Raw genomic sequence first — 17,369 nt, forward strand, 5'->3', positions numbered from 1 at the left:
AATTTTGCACTTGTATTATCACTAAATGTTTAAATAAGTAGTTCTCATTTAAGTTTAGTTGGGTTTTAGTTTTGATTTAGACCATGATGCTCTTCAGGGGCTGATCGGGTCCTCGTATTTCAAGGAAACACGGCAACTACATTTCCTATAGTTCCACACGCGCTGTTACCATGGAAGCAAGCACCGTGGATAGCTTCTTCCGGGGTTTGCAACAATATTGATGTTAGGAAACAGCTTTTACCCTACATCTTTAGTTACAGCGAATGGATATTAAACATGTGTATGCGCCCGTCTGTCCAATAATGTCAGTAATGATGATATAAGATCATAAATATATCGTGTATATTTTGTTCTGCCCGCAGTGGTTTCGCGCTGCTAATGCGCGCGAGTTTTCAAAGTGGGCGAGCCTGCTGCTCTTAAAGAGGACGTTCAGCCGGCTAACCGGAGTTAGCATTGTAAGTTACCTCACTTAGTTTAACGTTACTGCTTGACCAAAAACCGGCATTAACTGCTTATTGGCGAATGAATCTACTTTTTTGATCAAACGTTATTTGGCGAGGGTCCTTCAAAGCATGGCCTGGTGGTTTTTAAACTTTTGTCGGGCTCGTTTTTGTTAAGGCAAGTAAATGTCAACGCTAGTTAGCTAGCTAGCGTCACTGCTTTGTAATGTAAACAGTAGGTTAATGTGGCTAATAGCTAGCTTGTAACTTACCTAAATGAAGGAATAACCGACGTATCAAAAAAGGTAAGCTGACGTTATGTGTTTGTCTTGAGTCGTTCATAACAGTGTTTTTAAATTTAAACTAGCTTGTAATGTTAATGATGGCTAACTTAACGTTAGCCATCTCATACATGTTTAACACCAACTTAAAACCCAGAAAGTACTTTCCCTGACTGTGTGCGAGTCCCCTCTTACGTATTTATGCACCTCTTTTCATAGAGCACCCTGCACCAAACGGATCTGCATCATGTCTATTGATTTCGACAGCGCTGCTCTTCAAACCCAGCATGATGAAGAAGAGTACGACCAAGAGGACTATGCAAGAGAGCAAGAGGTAACGTAATCAGACAGAGCTGCAGCATTGTAACGGTTTGGTAATAACGCTAGACTTTGTGTTACAGTTGTGTCCAACACCTGTCCAGTTGTTGACCTTGTTGTGTCACTTCCCAGTGTGATTTGGTTTAATGGATTATTTTCTGATTATACACATCAAATAACATGATTCAGGAGATATCCAGAGTATGCTTGATTTATAAAAACAACAACCTGTGGTATGTGCAGTAGGGGTCGACAGATTTTATGCCTGATCGATTATTCGGGCCGATATTTGGCATTGTGCTGATCATCTGTATCAGCATTTTATGTGTAGCATTGCCAATAAAATTAATTAGTTAAAAAGTGCAAAGAAAGTGCCCGCATGGGAGGAATTTGTACTTACAAAAAAAGTGCTGGGAACTTGTAGTATATGATGTTGAACATTTCTGTTTTGATTAAACATTTGCTGAAGGCATTTAAACAGAGTTCTGTGTTGGAATTTGTAACATTACAAATTCTAGATTTTGACAAATATTTTTTTACTTTTATTGTAAATGTGAATCGCTTCCAAGTATCGGTTATTGATCTCATTAACTACTAATAATCTGTATCAGTATATTCTCTGAAAAACCATTATCTATCTGCACTAATGTGCAGCGCTCTTGGCAATACTTGTCTCTACTTCACAACAATTACTATCACTTTTTGTTTACTGATTATGCTGATTGTGAAGCTGATCTAAAAAAATAAAATATTACTCGCCTTTTTGAGCATTATCTTTGTCAGGTCTGTCTAAGCCAGTATGGTTGTTTTTGTGCTGAAGCATTTGAGGTGTGCACTGCTTGAATACCAAAAGCACAGTCAGCTTCACAGCTAGACAGGCATGCTGTGTTATGACTCACACCTACAATCTGTTGTGCCATGAACCTGAGCTATTATTGGCCCAAGGAAAAGACCTCCTTCCAGGTGTGTCACACTGAAACTAGCTCTGCCCCGTGGTTTCCCTACTTTCTCTCAATTTAGGTTACCTTGTTTTTGTGCTTGGCCCCGTTTGTGTTTGAGTAACTGAAGCGAGCATGCAGACACTTTCACTGAATGTCTCACCAATGGGAATACTCACAAGAAGAATGGGACTCTGAATATTAATTCTCCAATATTTTTTTTTTCCGTTGATATAGCCGTATTACTAGTATACACAACTTGGTCAAGTGGAAAATGTTTGCCACCGGTAATTGGAATGTTTCTGCTCCAATTAACATCGCTATATGTTTTGTCAAACAATGGAGTTCTTTGGGAGCAAAACACAGCAATACCACAGGGAGCCGACAACATACCAGACATGTTTTGGACATTTCACACAGAAGAACTTCTCTGCAGAAAGATTAGGTTATCATGTGAAGCAGGACTACCTTTTTAATCTCTGTTAAGTGTGTAAGTGGGAGAATATGGGTCCGTTGGTTTTGGACACACTGGAGGATTTAAGGAATATTCAACAGTCCTTGTGGGAAGTAAGTCCAGCTGACTCTGCTTGTTCCATCACAAATGGGTGTTTGTAAAGGGAGCCTGGTCAGTCTGTCACTGACGCAGGGGAGGATTTGGCTTGTTGTCTTTGTGTCATTAAGAGCTAAGATGTAGAAAATGTATTGTTTGTTAGTGTTTTGCTGTCAGTTTGATTGCATGGACCAAAATAATAATCAGTACATTTTAAGCAAAAAGTGCAAATATTAAGGATGAAACTAATTATTTATGTCACAACTGATTCGTCTAAAAACCTAAAAGCAGCAAATTTTTACTTTTTAACCAGAGACTCTATGAAATGTTCCTTGATCATTTACTGTAAATTATTTGTTGAGTTGACTGATTAAAGAATGCTTAGAAATGACACACGCACAAAAACAAAATGATCATGAACACTAAAATATGTGCAAAATGTTTTTATCAGCTACACTCAGCCTGATTCCTCTCAAGACAATAGAATTTTTCTTTAACCTATTTTAAAATCACTTCACACATTCTGTCTCTCAGGCTGTCTGTGATTGCTTCTCTGTGCTGTTTTCTCTCTATCTGTATTACTTTATAACTTGGTTGCTGAGCAACCCTGGTGACTCATTTCCATGTGCTCTTTTTCCGCAGTTGCACAAATTGCTCACTGACTTGCCTGATGACATGCTGGAGGACAGCAGAGACTCCTCCTCCCCAGAGCTGGAGTGCTCTACCTGCAGCAATAAAAACACGGGCAACAGGTAAAGCATATGTTGCTGCTGACGCATTAGTGAAGTCAGATTTGTATAACTCCGTGTGGTTAAAATAATCAGACATACTGGACTGCACGTACAATTATGCTTTTTGACCTCTCCACTCAGCCCACAGTCCACGTGGACTCAACAGTGGTCAGACCATCCAAGGCTAACCTCTCATGAACAGGTTGGTGTTTAGTTTTTTCTGCACTTTTCAAGAAAAACGAAACACTTATCAAACTAACGTCAGTGTCTCTCTTAAGAACTATGAGGTTGACTATGATCAACATCCCCATGATGAGTACCCTTATGAGGACGGAGCTGTTCAGATCAATGGACATCACCCTCAAAGTCAACCTCTGCCTCACACCTGGAACCAGGATCATCAGTTCAACCAGGGAGATTATACATACACCAGCACAGGCACAGAAAAATCTACAGAGACCAATGATTTCTCCACAGACGATTATGAGTCTAAACCGTACCCTCAGGGTACAAATAATGCTGTAGCGCATAATGGAGACAGAGGATGCAGAGACAACCAAAACTACGGGGACCACGACAGCAGGAACCATTTCCAAGTGAGTGGAGTATGTTCAGTCTATTTTGTCATTGCAGATGTTTTCATTCTATACATGTGATTTAAAATATGAAATATAAATGAATTTGCCATACCTTTTTCCTCAATAATTTAAAATAAACATCTTGATATCTGGCAGTCCATCAGTCATGTTAATGTTGTGCCTGCTTTAATATTACACACGCTCGTATCACTCTCCACACAAAATGCACTTTTCCAAATAAAGCTTTAAAAAATATGATATATATTAGAATTATTCACTACTTTCATTGAGTTATTTTTTTTAACCAACATCAGTCCTAATCATATATATCAAATATTCAATTATTTTTCAGAATTTTAACCCTTTAAATGCCAGGTTTTTGTCCTGATCCCCCTGTGTTTTTAGATGGGGAAAAAAAACACAAAAAAGAATTACAATATACAGCATGCAAAGTAGATTTTTTGGATTATCAAAGCCTGGGATATGTCAGTGATTTGCACCAAACTTGACTGATTCTCCATATGCCAAATGTGGTAAAAAAAAATAGCATCAGGTGGAAGAAAGTAAAAATGTTTTGTTTTGATCTTCAGAATTTAAAGTCTGGAGGGCTAGACAGAGGAGCGGATCAGCACAAGGCCAGCTACAATCCTCACCATCCTGCCCTTCAGCCAAAGATATTTAACCCAAAGGCTGTTCACCATGAAGGTCAATTTGACCATCTGCAGAGAGAATTCCTTGACTCGACACAACGTGAGTGTTACAGTCTTGATTTAGTTGCTGGATTAATAGAACAGGTGTATAGTGACAAGTAAATCACAGTAGTAGTTGAAAAGTTATCATGTTTCCGAATAATGTCAATTTAGGGATTTTCTCAACTTGCTGAGCAAACTTATTCACGTAAATAATCAAAATCTCATCTAAAAGTACTGTTTTGTTGCTATAGTGCACTGTTAAGGTGTGATAGTTTTTATGGCTGGTACATGGACGGACACTGCTCATTGTTTTTATTTAATCCCCTTTCTCAGCCCGTCTCAGTCTCTGTACAAGGTGTAATGCTTAATATTTCAGATGAGAAAAAGTTTCAGTTAACAGCCAGTTGATCAGCCTCCAGACAAAACACATTTACATGAGTTCCTGCGCAGTAATCTGACGGGAAACACTGGGTTCAGTGTCTTGTTTCTAAAGCGCTTTATTAAAAAAATCCTAGCATGTAAATAAAAACAGTTATCTTACATTATTCCCATTATATGTCTGTGTCATGAGGAGATGAATTTATTATTTAGAGTATTATTTTAATTGTAGCTTCGATATTCTTAATTCAACATCTTAAGTAGTAGTATATAATGTACACACTCTCAGCGACATCATTGCAAATTAAAATGTCGCCACACTGTTTAAATGAGGGCTGATCGATTGATGCGTTGAATATAAATTTTGTGCTGTGTTTCAGAAACTGCTGATAGAGAGCAGCTTGCCCAGCTGCAGATTTTAAACAAGGCTCAGCAGAGGCAAATTGAAGACTTGGAGAGAAAACTGGAGGATTCAAGGCGTAATATGAGATATATCGAGCATCAGTTTGCAATTGCCAAAGGTATGTTTCACACAATGATGGGTGGGAAATGTTCACTTTTTTGCATGCCCATGTAAAGTAATGTGAGTATACTGATTTTTGTATACTTTAAGGATTGAAATGTAATGTAATGATTATTAATCTTTTTTTGTTTTTTACGTGACTTTAAAAGTTCAAATTTAAACAGCTGTAGAAACAATCCACTTGAAACTTGGAATTAATAAATCCCTCACTCTCGGCCCATTGGAAAGTTACGAGGGACGACCTCTTTTAAAGAATAATTTGTCTTACCATTGTGTTTGCCGCTTATACTGTCCATATATGTTTTGTTTTTGCTGATACACCATTAAAAGCCAAATGGCTGTTTATTATTTACAGCATTGACTTTGGTGATAGGAAAAACAAGAGGATGTGTTATTACTCACTTACTTGTGTAGCTGCCCTCTTGTGGCTGTTAAGAGGACCTGCACAGTGGGTCCTGTGAGTCCTTGATCTCTTGTTGGACGTGCATTTTTATCATCAACAGATGAAAAGGATGGCCTAGCAGTGAGTCTAAAGGAGTCGAGCCAACTGATAGAAGAGGCCAAAGGGAGAGAGGTTCAAATGCAAACCAAACTGAAAGCAATGCAGCAGCAAGTACAGGTCCTTACTGAGCGAGACCAGGAGGTAAGTTCTGCAGAAGCCCGCACCACTATTTTCCTTCTTTTCATATTTTTAATTGTTTAAAGCTCAATACAAGACACTATTGAACATTACATTAGGTGATCAGTGATCATCCAACAGCACACGGAGAAGACGAAGCGCTTCTCACTTTCCCTCTTTTCATTTCTGTTGCAGTCATAATCATCTCAGTCTGATTTTTTTTTGCACTTTTATTTTCTATTTTAATGCCTCTCTCCTCAACCATGTATACAGATACCCATACAAACGTCTTAACAGTTGTTTCCTGGTTTATTTGGTCTTTATCAACATTTTCTTTCAAAAAGTCCATAAAGCTCCCCCATATATTTTAAAAAACAGTCATACATGATTTACTTAATGTATTCAAAAGCAGTGTCAGCTTTACATACATGAAAAAATCATTTAAACCTTTAAACCTACCTTAATGTGTCCTAAAAAAGACTCTAAATGAAACCTTTGATGTGAGATGCATATTTCTTTAGTGTATACAGTGTAAATTTTTATTTTGTTTGCAGAACACGAAGAAGCAGAGGGTGGCAGAGGCCGCAGTGGACAGCATGAAGCAGCAGATGTTGGAGCTGTGTCGCTCTGACACTCTGTCCAAAGCCCGGCAGCAGCATGACAGAGACCTCGCCATCGTGAAGGAGCAGCATGAGGCTGCACTATTGACACTGGAGCAGAAGCTCGACTCGACAGCTCAGGATCTGAGCGAGCAGGTCTGCAGTGTTACAATCACAGGAAATGTAGTTTAAGTTACCTGCAGACATAGTAAAATCCTGTGTTGTTGTTTTGTTGCTTCTAGATTGACGTTGGTCAGAGGTTACGAGAGCAGGTGAAGCAGCTGGAGCGCCAGAGAGAAGAGGAGCAAGTGGAGAGAGCCAGAATTGTCAACACCCTCACTCAGCGTCTGGAGGAGAGTCAGCAACAATGTGCCAAGCTATTGCAGACAAGTGAGGGAATGGGGGCTGGGTCCACTTTTTTGTCCTTTATATACATGTTAATACTCTGTTGACAAGAGATCACAGAGCATTAAAAAGCGACCTCCATGCCAGTGTGTTTTCAATTTGCTTAAGATTAATGTTTATTCACGGCTGTGGTTCTGTTTTCTTCAGGTTCAGTGCAGGAGATGAGTCAGATACTAATCAAACTACAACAGGCTCAATCAGCCAAAGCACTGAGTGAAAACATGAACCAAGTCTTACAGGTTCGTTCTCTGATATTTCTGTTTTGGAACTGAACCACCCTGGAAACATTATTTCTCAAACAAAATTTGATTTAACTTGGTTGATTAAACTTTTCATCATTTATTTTTTATCCTAAAGGAGGATCTGGCAGATTTGAAGGAGCAGATCACTTTGTATGAATCTGCTGTGAAACACGGTGTTATTGCTTTAGACCTGAATAGTGAGTGGGAGAACCAGCTGTCTGAATCCTGTGTGGATTTAGGATTGAAGAAAGCAAACTGGAAAAATGGCACGCTACACAGGTAAACCAAACCTGTGCCAATATATACTGTGAAACTTGGTTAAATGGCAATATTTCTATTTTAATATCACCACTCCCATCAATTAAAATCCAACTTCTCCTTCTGTTTGGTCAGAACCGCCCTGGCTCACCTGTCAGACTCCAAGCTGCCCAAAGATGAAGCTTTGCAGCTGCTGCGGGTGGAGATGCAGCGCTGCCTGGGTAGTCTGAAGGGGAAGCGGCAGAAGATCACTCAGCTGCAGGAGGAGCTGCAGCTCTGCCAGGGTAAAGTGAACGAGCTGCAGACCCAGTTGGATGAGGCCAAGCTCTGCTCTTCGGTGAGGAGAGGACTCCCCTTTGAGTGACTAGACATGAGCTTTAATGTTGTAATGCTGAGCAAAGCATTCTACATTTTAATGGTATACACTGGCTCATGGCTGTTATATAGTTTTAAGTAGATTGGCCCATTTGATTTCATGCTGAGAAAATGAGAAAAAACATGCAATTGGTTTAGATAAGGTGACAAAACCTTTAAAGATACATACCCAAAAGGATTAAAATGTTGTATTTGTGCACATTTCTTACCAAAGCTGTCCAGTTTCATTGATATAAATAGAAACAGATAACATCAAAGCTCTGATAAATGCTTTGGTATAAGGGTAAGACATTGCACGAATAAAAGGCAAGAGATTAAATGGCTCGAATGCAAACTGCATCTGCGTTCACAGGTCAGAGAGACGAGCCAGATGAAACATCTAGACCTGACTGGAGAGTCTCAGAAAGAGTTCTCAAGACTACAGGAAGACAAACGACACTTGCAGGAACAAGTGGAGGTTTGTTGTGGTTTTGTCAAATAATTCTATTCTTTGTTTTTAGACTTTATCATGAAATACTGGTGATGTTCTATCCAAACCCTAGGTGTTAGAAAAGAAGAATAAGGATCTGAAACAGAGTGAGGAGAAGGTGAGGTCTGCAAACTTGGAGCTTTGCACCAAGATGAGGGAGATGATCCAGGAACTGGACCAGGAGAAGCAGGAGGCTGCTGAGAGGTAAGACACACAAGGAGGGAAAAAAGATTATATGTAATATTTCACCTTTAATCATCCTAAAGTGTGCATTCACGTAAAAACATATTTGTTTCTTCATGGAGAGCTGAGCGCATACATCAGCAGTACAGGGACGACGTGGTGGACCGGGTCAGAACCGAGCTCATGCTGGAACATGACGCTCAGCTTGAACAGCTGACTGCGCAGCACCAGCAGCAGGTCCAACAGTTACAGTGAGTCCTCTGAACCTGTCACTGTAAACTGTGTTATCTGGAAACCCCTGCAGCTCATTTACAGTACTTAATGCTCCTTCACAGGACCCAGCTGTCTGAGGCCAATGATAAGATTTTGGCTGTGCAAGAGTGCTACATATCAGTCTGCAAGGAAAAAGACATGCTTGAAGAGAGCATTCGCAACAGGGAGATAGAGGAAGCTTTGATCAGAGAAAATGAGGTAAAAAAAAGATCATAAAACACTATTATATGGTAACTGATGTTTTGGAATTGTTGTGTGTTGACTGATATTAGGATGTTAGTATTTGCTGTAGGCTCAGCTGGGATGCAAAACTATTACTATTTATTTATGACAATTGATTTATTGCTACACATTGTATTTTGGAAAGCTGTTTCTCAAGTCTAACAGATTTCCTGTGGACTGAGAATGCTGAATTCTTTATTTGATTTCCAGCTAAAGATGAGAGAAGAGAGTGGCACAGCGGTGGAGAAGCTAAGGGTGGAGCTCGAGGCTCAGCATCAGGCCTCTGTAAACCAGCTCAAAGCTCTCTGGTCCAAAGAGAAGGAGACTGAGATCCAGCAGCAGGTGAACTCTCAGGTAGCTTTAGTCAAGGCTGCTTGGAAGGAAGAGCTACAAAAGGTACGATTTCCTGAAATAACTGTCCAGCTCCCTCAAATCCCTAGTTTTGATTTTACATCAGACCTGAAAGTTTTTATTGCTTTTGTGCAGATGGAGAAGACCTGTGTCCAAAGGCTGGAGGAGGCTACAACAGAGAAACGGAGAGAGACTGCTGAGGCAACCTGTCAGGCCAATGAGACTGGAGCCAGCAGTGTTACTGCTGAGGAGCTGGACTCCCGGCTCGGTGCCCAGAAACAGCAGCTGCAACTGGAAGCTGACAAAGTCAAACGCAAAGCTGTGGAGGAAGCCAAGAAACAAGCCCAGAGAGAGATGCATGAGAAACACCTTGAGGACATGGCCAAACAGGTTAGTGGGTTTCTTTTCTGATACTTCTGCTAGTTAGCCAAATGTGCTTTACTGTATATTTTGTCTGAGTGGCACTAATTAGAATCAGTCCAAAACCACTAGAGTTGCACTTTGTAATTCCCAAACAATTTAGATTTCTTTTCTCTTTTAAGCTTTTATAATACTCAGTGAAATAATGATATACTTAATTCATTCCTCTGTTGAATAAAAAATATCATATCATGATTAAATGTTGCACAACATACCATGCTCTTCCTCAAACATTTTTGACTGTCCTCAGAGCAGCTGTGGGTCTTAAAAAATCTCTAAATGTCTTAAATACACATTTACTGATAAAAAGCCCTTAAAATGTATTAAATTGCCTTATATTCAGATTGTATGGGTCTAAATGTTTTTCAGTCACATCACCACGAGAATTTCCATTGTTGGCACTACAGTAAACAGACTTTGACACGAGACCTGTATTTCCTGTATGCACACAACATCCTTATTTTCTCCTCTATGCATTTAGATCATGCAGTAAGTCTACAGTGTAAAACTAAAGACTTGCTAACTTGTTTTTTTTCAGTGCTTAGAGTGGTAAGCACAGAGAGTGTCATCAGTGTAATTTTACCTTTGGTAATTTTGGGCTGACATCAGTGTGTTTACATGAAAAGGGTATATTTTCACTTTGAGTGTGTATTTCCATCAGATGTTTGGTCTTAAATTTTACTTAAAATGGTAATGAAAGTGTGTTTACAAAGTCTTAAATTTAACTTGTAGACAAAGTTAGTCAAAGTTAGTGACAAATTTAGTGTTTGTGTTTCAGGTTGAAGGTGCTGTAACCAGGGCCTACAATCGCTGGGTTGAAGATTTGACTTCATTACCAGAATATCAAGCCTCTCTCCAAACAGAGAAGGAGAAATGGGAAGAACTACAACTGAAATGCACAGAGCAACAGGTATGACAGGTTTGAACTTTGTGAGTGTCACTACTGTCTACTGGCATTTCTTTTCTGATAATGTGCATATTCCTCAATTAAAAATGTGTCAGGTATCTGAGGCCCTGAGGAAGGCAGAGGAGCAGTGGCATAAGGAGCACAACAACCATCTGGAGGAGCAGAGCTCTGGAACGCAGAGGATGGAGGAGCTCCAAGAGGAGGTGGCAGCTCTCCAGAGTCAGCTGGAACAAGGGAGGAGAGAGCAAGCTGCCCTGCTGAAGGCTGAGCTGGCTGGAGCTAGAGCAGCTTGGAAACGAGACAAACAGCAGGAGATCTCTGTTGTCCAGGCCCGCAGTGAGCAGGTGCACCAAAGCAAGATGCAAGAGCAGCGCAAAAAGCTGGAGCAGGCTTTGCAGCAGGCCAGAGAGGATGCTGACCTCCATAAGAAGGAGCTGCTCCTGCAGATGGAGGCCAAGCTGCAGCAGACTGTGAGGGAGCGAGAGGAGGCATGGAGATGTCAGCTTGCAGAGAAGGAGCAGGCACAGAGACAACACATAAGAGATGAATTACTCTCAGAGCTTCAGACCTGTCTGGCAGAGGTCCAGGCACAACTTTTCAGGGATCCCAAAACAGATCAGCAAGGCACTGAAGACACCAGGAGGCCCAGCGGGGCCACATCAGAGGATACCATGACGCACATCATCCAAACATCCTGCAAAGACATAGTCAGCAGAGCAGTATCTCAAGCCAAGAAGGAATGGACAAAAGTGAGTTTTTATTGGATTATCTGTTATATAGAGATCAAATTACTTATAAGTGAGTAGATTTAATCTGTTAATAGTTAAGGCATGCTCAGTGATTAGTTGAAAGAGGCTGTAGACGGCAGAGGTTGTTGTAACCCAAAAAGTACTCAAAGCGAAAGAAAAAGTGTTTAGTGTGCGCATACAACCCCAGTTGTGTACAGTTACACGACAAAGCAACAAAGAAAAGGAGAGGCTATCCACACAGCTACATGTACAAGTTCCCAAATCATTTATTATTGCAATATTTTAACCTGCAAAGTCTTTGTCAATTTTTTACATGCAGGTTGAAATGTTGCATTAATAAAAAATTAGGAGTTTGCAAAATTTACTGCATGAACAGCCTCTCCTTTTCCAGTCAGCAATGGCTACCATGGTTAGATACTGTAGCATTTAATAAAGAGTTGTCTCAGTGTACAGTTTTTATTATGTTGTCTTTTATGTGGTTCAGTGTTTATAAGTTGCCTTTCCCTTCATGGTTTCTTTTATGCCCCCACAGATAAGTGAGGAGAGACTGAGCCGTGTGTTAAAAGAAACACAGGAGCAGCATGAGAGAGAAATCGACAAAATGCAAAGTATGAAATATGCTCTTGTCTCCTCACTAAGCAGAATATTCTACTTACATCCATATGACATAGTTTTAATTATTTTATTAGACTATAGTATAGTGCAAATTAGTGACTTTACATGACAGTGATGTCCATCATTTCCAGGCTCTCTGTCCCAGAGGAAGGAGCAGGCTCGCTGCAGAAAGGAGTGCACTGAGACATTAAGTAAGCTGCAGAAAAGGAACCAGGAGCTCCAGAGACACTTGGAGAAAGCCTGTCGTCAGCTCCAGCACAGTGTTCGAGAGCACAAAACTGCCATGCAGCATATGAAAGGTATTTAGTTCATTTAAAATGTTTCTTTAAAAGTCATTTAAATAGATTTATTCAACAAACAATGTATCTGTGTTGTATTGTAGATGAGCATGAAAGCAGCTTACAGAAGGCAAAGGAGAAACATCTGCAGCAGCTGGAGGAGGAGAAGAGAGCTAAAGAATCCTCTGGGTTTGTGTTGTTAATATCTTTTCTTATCTTTAGTTTAAAGTTTAGTGAACTTAAGTGAAATTGTTTCCCTGGCTGTATATTGTTATATGCCACTTTCTGCCATAATTTAGCCCAGTGTATTTTTTTATGAAATGCTCTAGTGATTTTGCTGAAGGATCTTTCATTTGGGGGTATATTAGGATGTTTCACCCGTCGACTGTCATTATCCTAATGACTAGGTTAAGCAGGCATTTTACTTTCAGGATATTCAAATCAAGTCCTTCTAGTCCTCATATCCAGCTGGAACATCACGATCCAGTCAGAGGCCATATCAAAAAAGCATATGATTGTTATCACTTTACAATTTAATTGTGCCACAAGATGTGCTGTTATAAAATATAAAAATATTTTGTTCTTTTAAGGCTCCATGAGGTTTTGTGCATTACAAAACTTAAACTGTAACATATTTTGACCTTTTAATGAGTGAATAAGCTGAAAAAGCCTTAGGAATTGAGAACTCTTTAATATACAAAAGATGTATGTGGTTAATTTCTGGATTCTGGGAAAATTGCTGCTTGATGATTGAATTGATGCTTAATGTTTAAAACAAATTCCTTTAGGGTGTACTATGTGTGCTTTATTCACTCTTGTTAATGTTCGCTGTATTTGCATTTTTTTTTTCTGGCAATGTGTTTAGCTTTCCTTTGGACATGTGCTGTTTACAGTCTGGCATCTGGTCGCTGTTTTAAGTCCTGACCTCACCTGTGAGCTGTGCCTAGGAACATCGAGAACATAACAAAATAAGAATATAAAGGATGAGTCTGTATAATACAAAATCCTGCATAGTATATGTTGAAGCCACAGTGTCTTTGTTTAGGGTGCAGGCAAAATAAATGGTTTAAAATAACTGAAAATACACCAAAGTTCAGCTGCAACTAACAATCATCTGATCTACTTAACACTGTTTTCATACATTTATTATTTAGTCTTTACAAAACCAAACTTGAGTAGATAAGAAAAGCATGACTTCTACTAAGCATGACCCTGAGTGTGGTTGTTGTAGTGTTCGTAGTGATAACAGAAGTTAATGAATAATGAATTTCACTAAAATTACGCCAACAAACAAACTGTTTTTGCTTACAGGAGTTCTGATCAACAGAATGCTCAGCAAGGCCTCGAGGAGATGAAGCAGCAGTACCTCATGACTGTAGAAAAGATCAGAGGTTGGTTATGGTTCTGATATTTGATTTGCCTGTGCAGATTTAGAGAGAATTAGGTGAATTAGAATTAGGTGTCAGGACCGCTGGAAGAGGATTGAGGAAGGAGACAGTGCAGACGGAATAACACACCCAGATAATTCGACTGAAAGTCAAGCTATTTCGTCATGTACACACCTCAGTTGGACTTTCACTGGACTAGTTGTTCTCCGCGTGCTCCTCGTCGCTGCACTGGCTTTCCGCAGTGGCGAGGCATAGGGACTGTAAGTTATTGATGAGGGTGGCAAGAGGTGGTGCAAAACAGGCAAGGCATTTTTAAAAACACGAAGTACTGAGGAGGGAGAAATGTTTTTAATTTTGGCTTCGGTGAGGGACATACAACTTTAAATGGTATTATTCTGTATTTATTAAAAAATCTGATAAATAAAGTAAAGTCCCACAACCCCGGCATGGAAGTTTCCATCAGTAAATTTGCTTGCATGTTCATATACATGACCATCAAACCCTGTGAGAAGCACAGATCATAACAGTGTTTTTCCTGGCAGGAGACATGCTGCGTTACCTCCAGGATAGTCGGGAGCGAGCTGCAGAGATGATCCGAATGGAGGTGCAGAGGGAGAGGCAGGACACTGCCAGAAAGATGCGCCACTATTATCTGACCTGTCTGCAGGAGTTACTGGAGGACGGAGGAAAGCCTACGGGGCAAGAGGCCATAATTGTTCTAAACTTGTTTGCTTGCTTCATCATGGCTCCTCAGGCTAATTGTATTGATTTTCTTGTCTTCTATAGGGCTGAAAAGAAAATAATGAATGCTGCAAGCAAGCTGGCTGCCATGGCTAAAGTGCTGGAGACGCCTTTCAAAAGTAAATCTGGGAAGAACCACAGTTTACAAAGTGAGTCCTGAAGTGCACAACTGCTGCACTGTAGATGTTTTTTTTTTTGTTTTTGTTTTTGTTGTTTCGAAATATTATTGTGGTGGGAATCTGTGTTTTGTCTTTACAGATTGTTTGACGGCTGTGCCCACAGCTGACTGCCTTCCAGGTAGAAATGCAGGTTTTAGTAAGAACCCGCCAACACTAACTGAGCTCCCTGACATCAGGCCAAAGGAGAGATCCCTCAGGGAAAAGACTTCTGCTGATTCAGAGCAGAAACAAGCAGCCGCAGCAAGGACTAAACCTCATCAGGACATTTCTGCGTCTGGGAAGGAAGAGGCCTCAATACATGCAGCGCTGAAACCCCAAACTGCTGCTCACTCACACCTCGGCTCTTTCAAAACTTCCCAACAGATGGCGTTTCCTCCTCAGGTGGATCTTGGCAACGTGTCTGTGAGGAGTAAAAGCAGGGAGCTGTACCTGCAGGGAGCAGACATCCGCTTTGACTCGGAGCAACAGAGCAAACCCTTCCTCATCCAGGGGGCTCCTGTCAGAGACGAGAGGAAGCCCGACTGGAGCCTGACCAGTAGTGATTCAGAAACAGGCTTCCAAGTTTCCACGCTCTCTTACTCTGGGAGGAAAGTAGAGCCAGTAAAGCCCTTTTCTGTCTCTGCTGCATTAGCCAGTGACTTAGGAGAGTTTGTTGGCCTCACCCCAGATGTTTCTGACATGACTGTGTACAATGAAATTGCTAAAAAGACTCCACACACCCAGACCTTGAACTTTCAGCATGCAAAGATGAGTACACATAGAGAGCCCACCCCTGGCTCTGAGGCTGAGCAGCAGCACAGAGTTTGTTCAAGGCCTCTGTTCTCTGAGCTAAGACATCACCAGCAGGACAGCGGCTTCGACAGCCCGTTCTACCAACAGAAATGACAGTGACAGGCAGGTATGAGGGAAACTTGGGAAGCGAGTTTGGAAATAACTTGATTTCATTTAGCTTACCAAATAGTGCCTTTAATACAGTGTATGATGTTTACATGATGACCTTTACCTTAGTTGCTTGCAGTGCATTTTAGTTACATTGACATTGTTAAAAGAATAGAGTGACACATTGGGAAACTCTTGGAAAACTACTTTTCCAAGAGTTGTGTGAAAAGATTGATACCACTCACATGTCTGTATGCTGAGTGGGTACGCATTATTAGCATGCCTGCAGACGCCCGCAGTGCACAGAATAGGTGGAGTCTGCAAACCATTTGAGCTGGCAGATAAATTGTAGCGGTGAGGGCGGCATTCACTTCCTCACAACACATGGTCCATACAAAGACATACACAAACAATTCAAGGGAGCTTGACAAAACAGAATTAATGAATGTAATTTCGGCTCAACCGTCAGTTCTTTCCTTGTGCTGCTTTCAGATACTTTTCACAAGTATTTAAACCTTTGAACCTTGAGCAAATTGGTTTGATTTCTTTCAAAAAAGGCAAGAAGTGAATTGGTCAGAAATGTTCCACAAATTGCAAAAAATTAGTATATTTAGAAAACTTTTTTTTTTTTTAAATGCTAGGGGAAATGTCTTAGGAAAATATCTATTTAAAATTATCATAATAAGTTATAGAATCTAAAATTTTTTAAGCACTTTTTCCAATACTTGTTTGCTGTGGGTTTAGCTTTATTTTTAGTTAGGTTCTTTTTTTTCTTTTTTTTTTTAATTAATTTTCAGGTAATTTTCTTGTACTTTTGACTAATATCTATATCTATATCTTTTGCTGCTCATTGCCTTCTTCTCGTGTTTGGAAAGATATCGAGCCATTCTGTGTCTGGTTTCAAAGGGTTAAAAAAAAATCACATTGTAAACATTATTGCCCATGCATAAAATTCAAAAAGAAGGAAAGCTGCTAATGGTTTTGCCCTTTAGACCGACATTTCTGGGTTTTTTTTTTTCAGCTGAATGCTACATGGTTCCTGCCGCTGGCTGACACATTACATACCATTTTAACAGCTTTCCCAGCCCTCACTGTTACATGTAAACTGGTGCACAGAAATGGAGCAGACCCACTATGAAGCTACAGCCAGTAGCCAGTTAGCATATTTTAGCATATAAATTAGAAACAGCTAGCCTGAGTCCATCCAAAGGTAACAATAACCACCTCAGCACCTCCTATCGCTCATTAATTAACAGATTACACTTCTTTTGTTTAATGTAAACATTTCAAATTGTTGTTTCATGGGAAGTTCTGTGCTGGACTGTTTCCAGAAGTATTATTGTCAGTGTGAGCATGCAAAGAAATGGTAAACAAAGGAGATCTAATGTGTAAATGACCAGTATTGGGTTAAGAGGTGCTGGTTGGTGGATTGTGTTTCCTTTGGACACAGCCAGGCTAGATTTTTCCGGTTTTTGTAATATGTAAGATAAGCTGCTGGTGGTAGCGTCATAATTCCTTTACAGACAAGAGATTGGTGTCAGTGTTCTCATTAGACGCAAAAAGAAAGTGAGTAAGTGTTTTTCCACACTTGAGCAAACTACACATTCAATCAATAGTTTAGAGATTTGTGGACATTTTCGAAAAAGGAAACACCCCTCACCTCAGCCACAACACTTGGAGTTCTGTAAATATTTGATTATTGGTTTTGTCCTTGTATACTCCTTTGCAGTGTTTCAGTTTAGCTTTAGAAATGCAGCGGCAGGTTCTTGGCTCTAAATCTCAGTTAGG

General features: G+C 40.2%; 1 protein-coding gene across 2 annotated transcripts; it reads left to right on the plus strand.

Moving 5' to 3' along the window:
• The first annotated feature begins 155 nt into the window (after positions 1–155).
• cep152 (centrosomal protein 152) lies at positions 156–17,369 on the plus strand. Of its 2 annotated transcripts, none has more exons than XM_042495549.2 (28): positions 156–745; positions 941–1,055; positions 3,170–3,279; positions 3,400–3,460; positions 3,537–3,854; positions 4,427–4,586; positions 5,287–5,427; positions 5,933–6,072; positions 6,603–6,803; positions 6,890–7,037; positions 7,200–7,291; positions 7,410–7,573; positions 7,688–7,889; positions 8,280–8,384; positions 8,470–8,600; positions 8,702–8,830; positions 8,915–9,050; positions 9,285–9,470; positions 9,561–9,815; positions 10,624–10,755; positions 10,848–11,501; positions 12,034–12,109; positions 12,248–12,415; positions 12,499–12,583; positions 13,706–13,785; positions 14,325–14,481; positions 14,569–14,672; positions 14,782–17,369. In XM_042495549.2, the coding sequence occupies exons 2-28, from the start codon at positions 969–971 to the stop codon at positions 15,585–15,587; spliced, it is 5,028 nt and encodes a 1,675-aa protein (XP_042351483.2). In that variant the 5' UTR covers positions 156–745; positions 941–968; the 3' UTR covers positions 15,588–17,369. The 2 variants fall into 2 exon arrangements, with proteins under 2 accessions (XP_042351483.2, XP_087936581.1); XM_088080455.1 differs by having other exon boundaries at positions 156–455.

This window comes from Plectropomus leopardus, chromosome 7 (genome assembly GCF_026936395.1).
Source record: "Plectropomus leopardus strain MGB_pleo_1.0 chromosome 7, ASM2693639v1, whole genome shotgun sequence".
NCBI classification, from domain to species: domain Eukaryota; kingdom Metazoa; phylum Chordata; class Actinopteri; order Perciformes; family Serranidae; genus Plectropomus; species Plectropomus leopardus.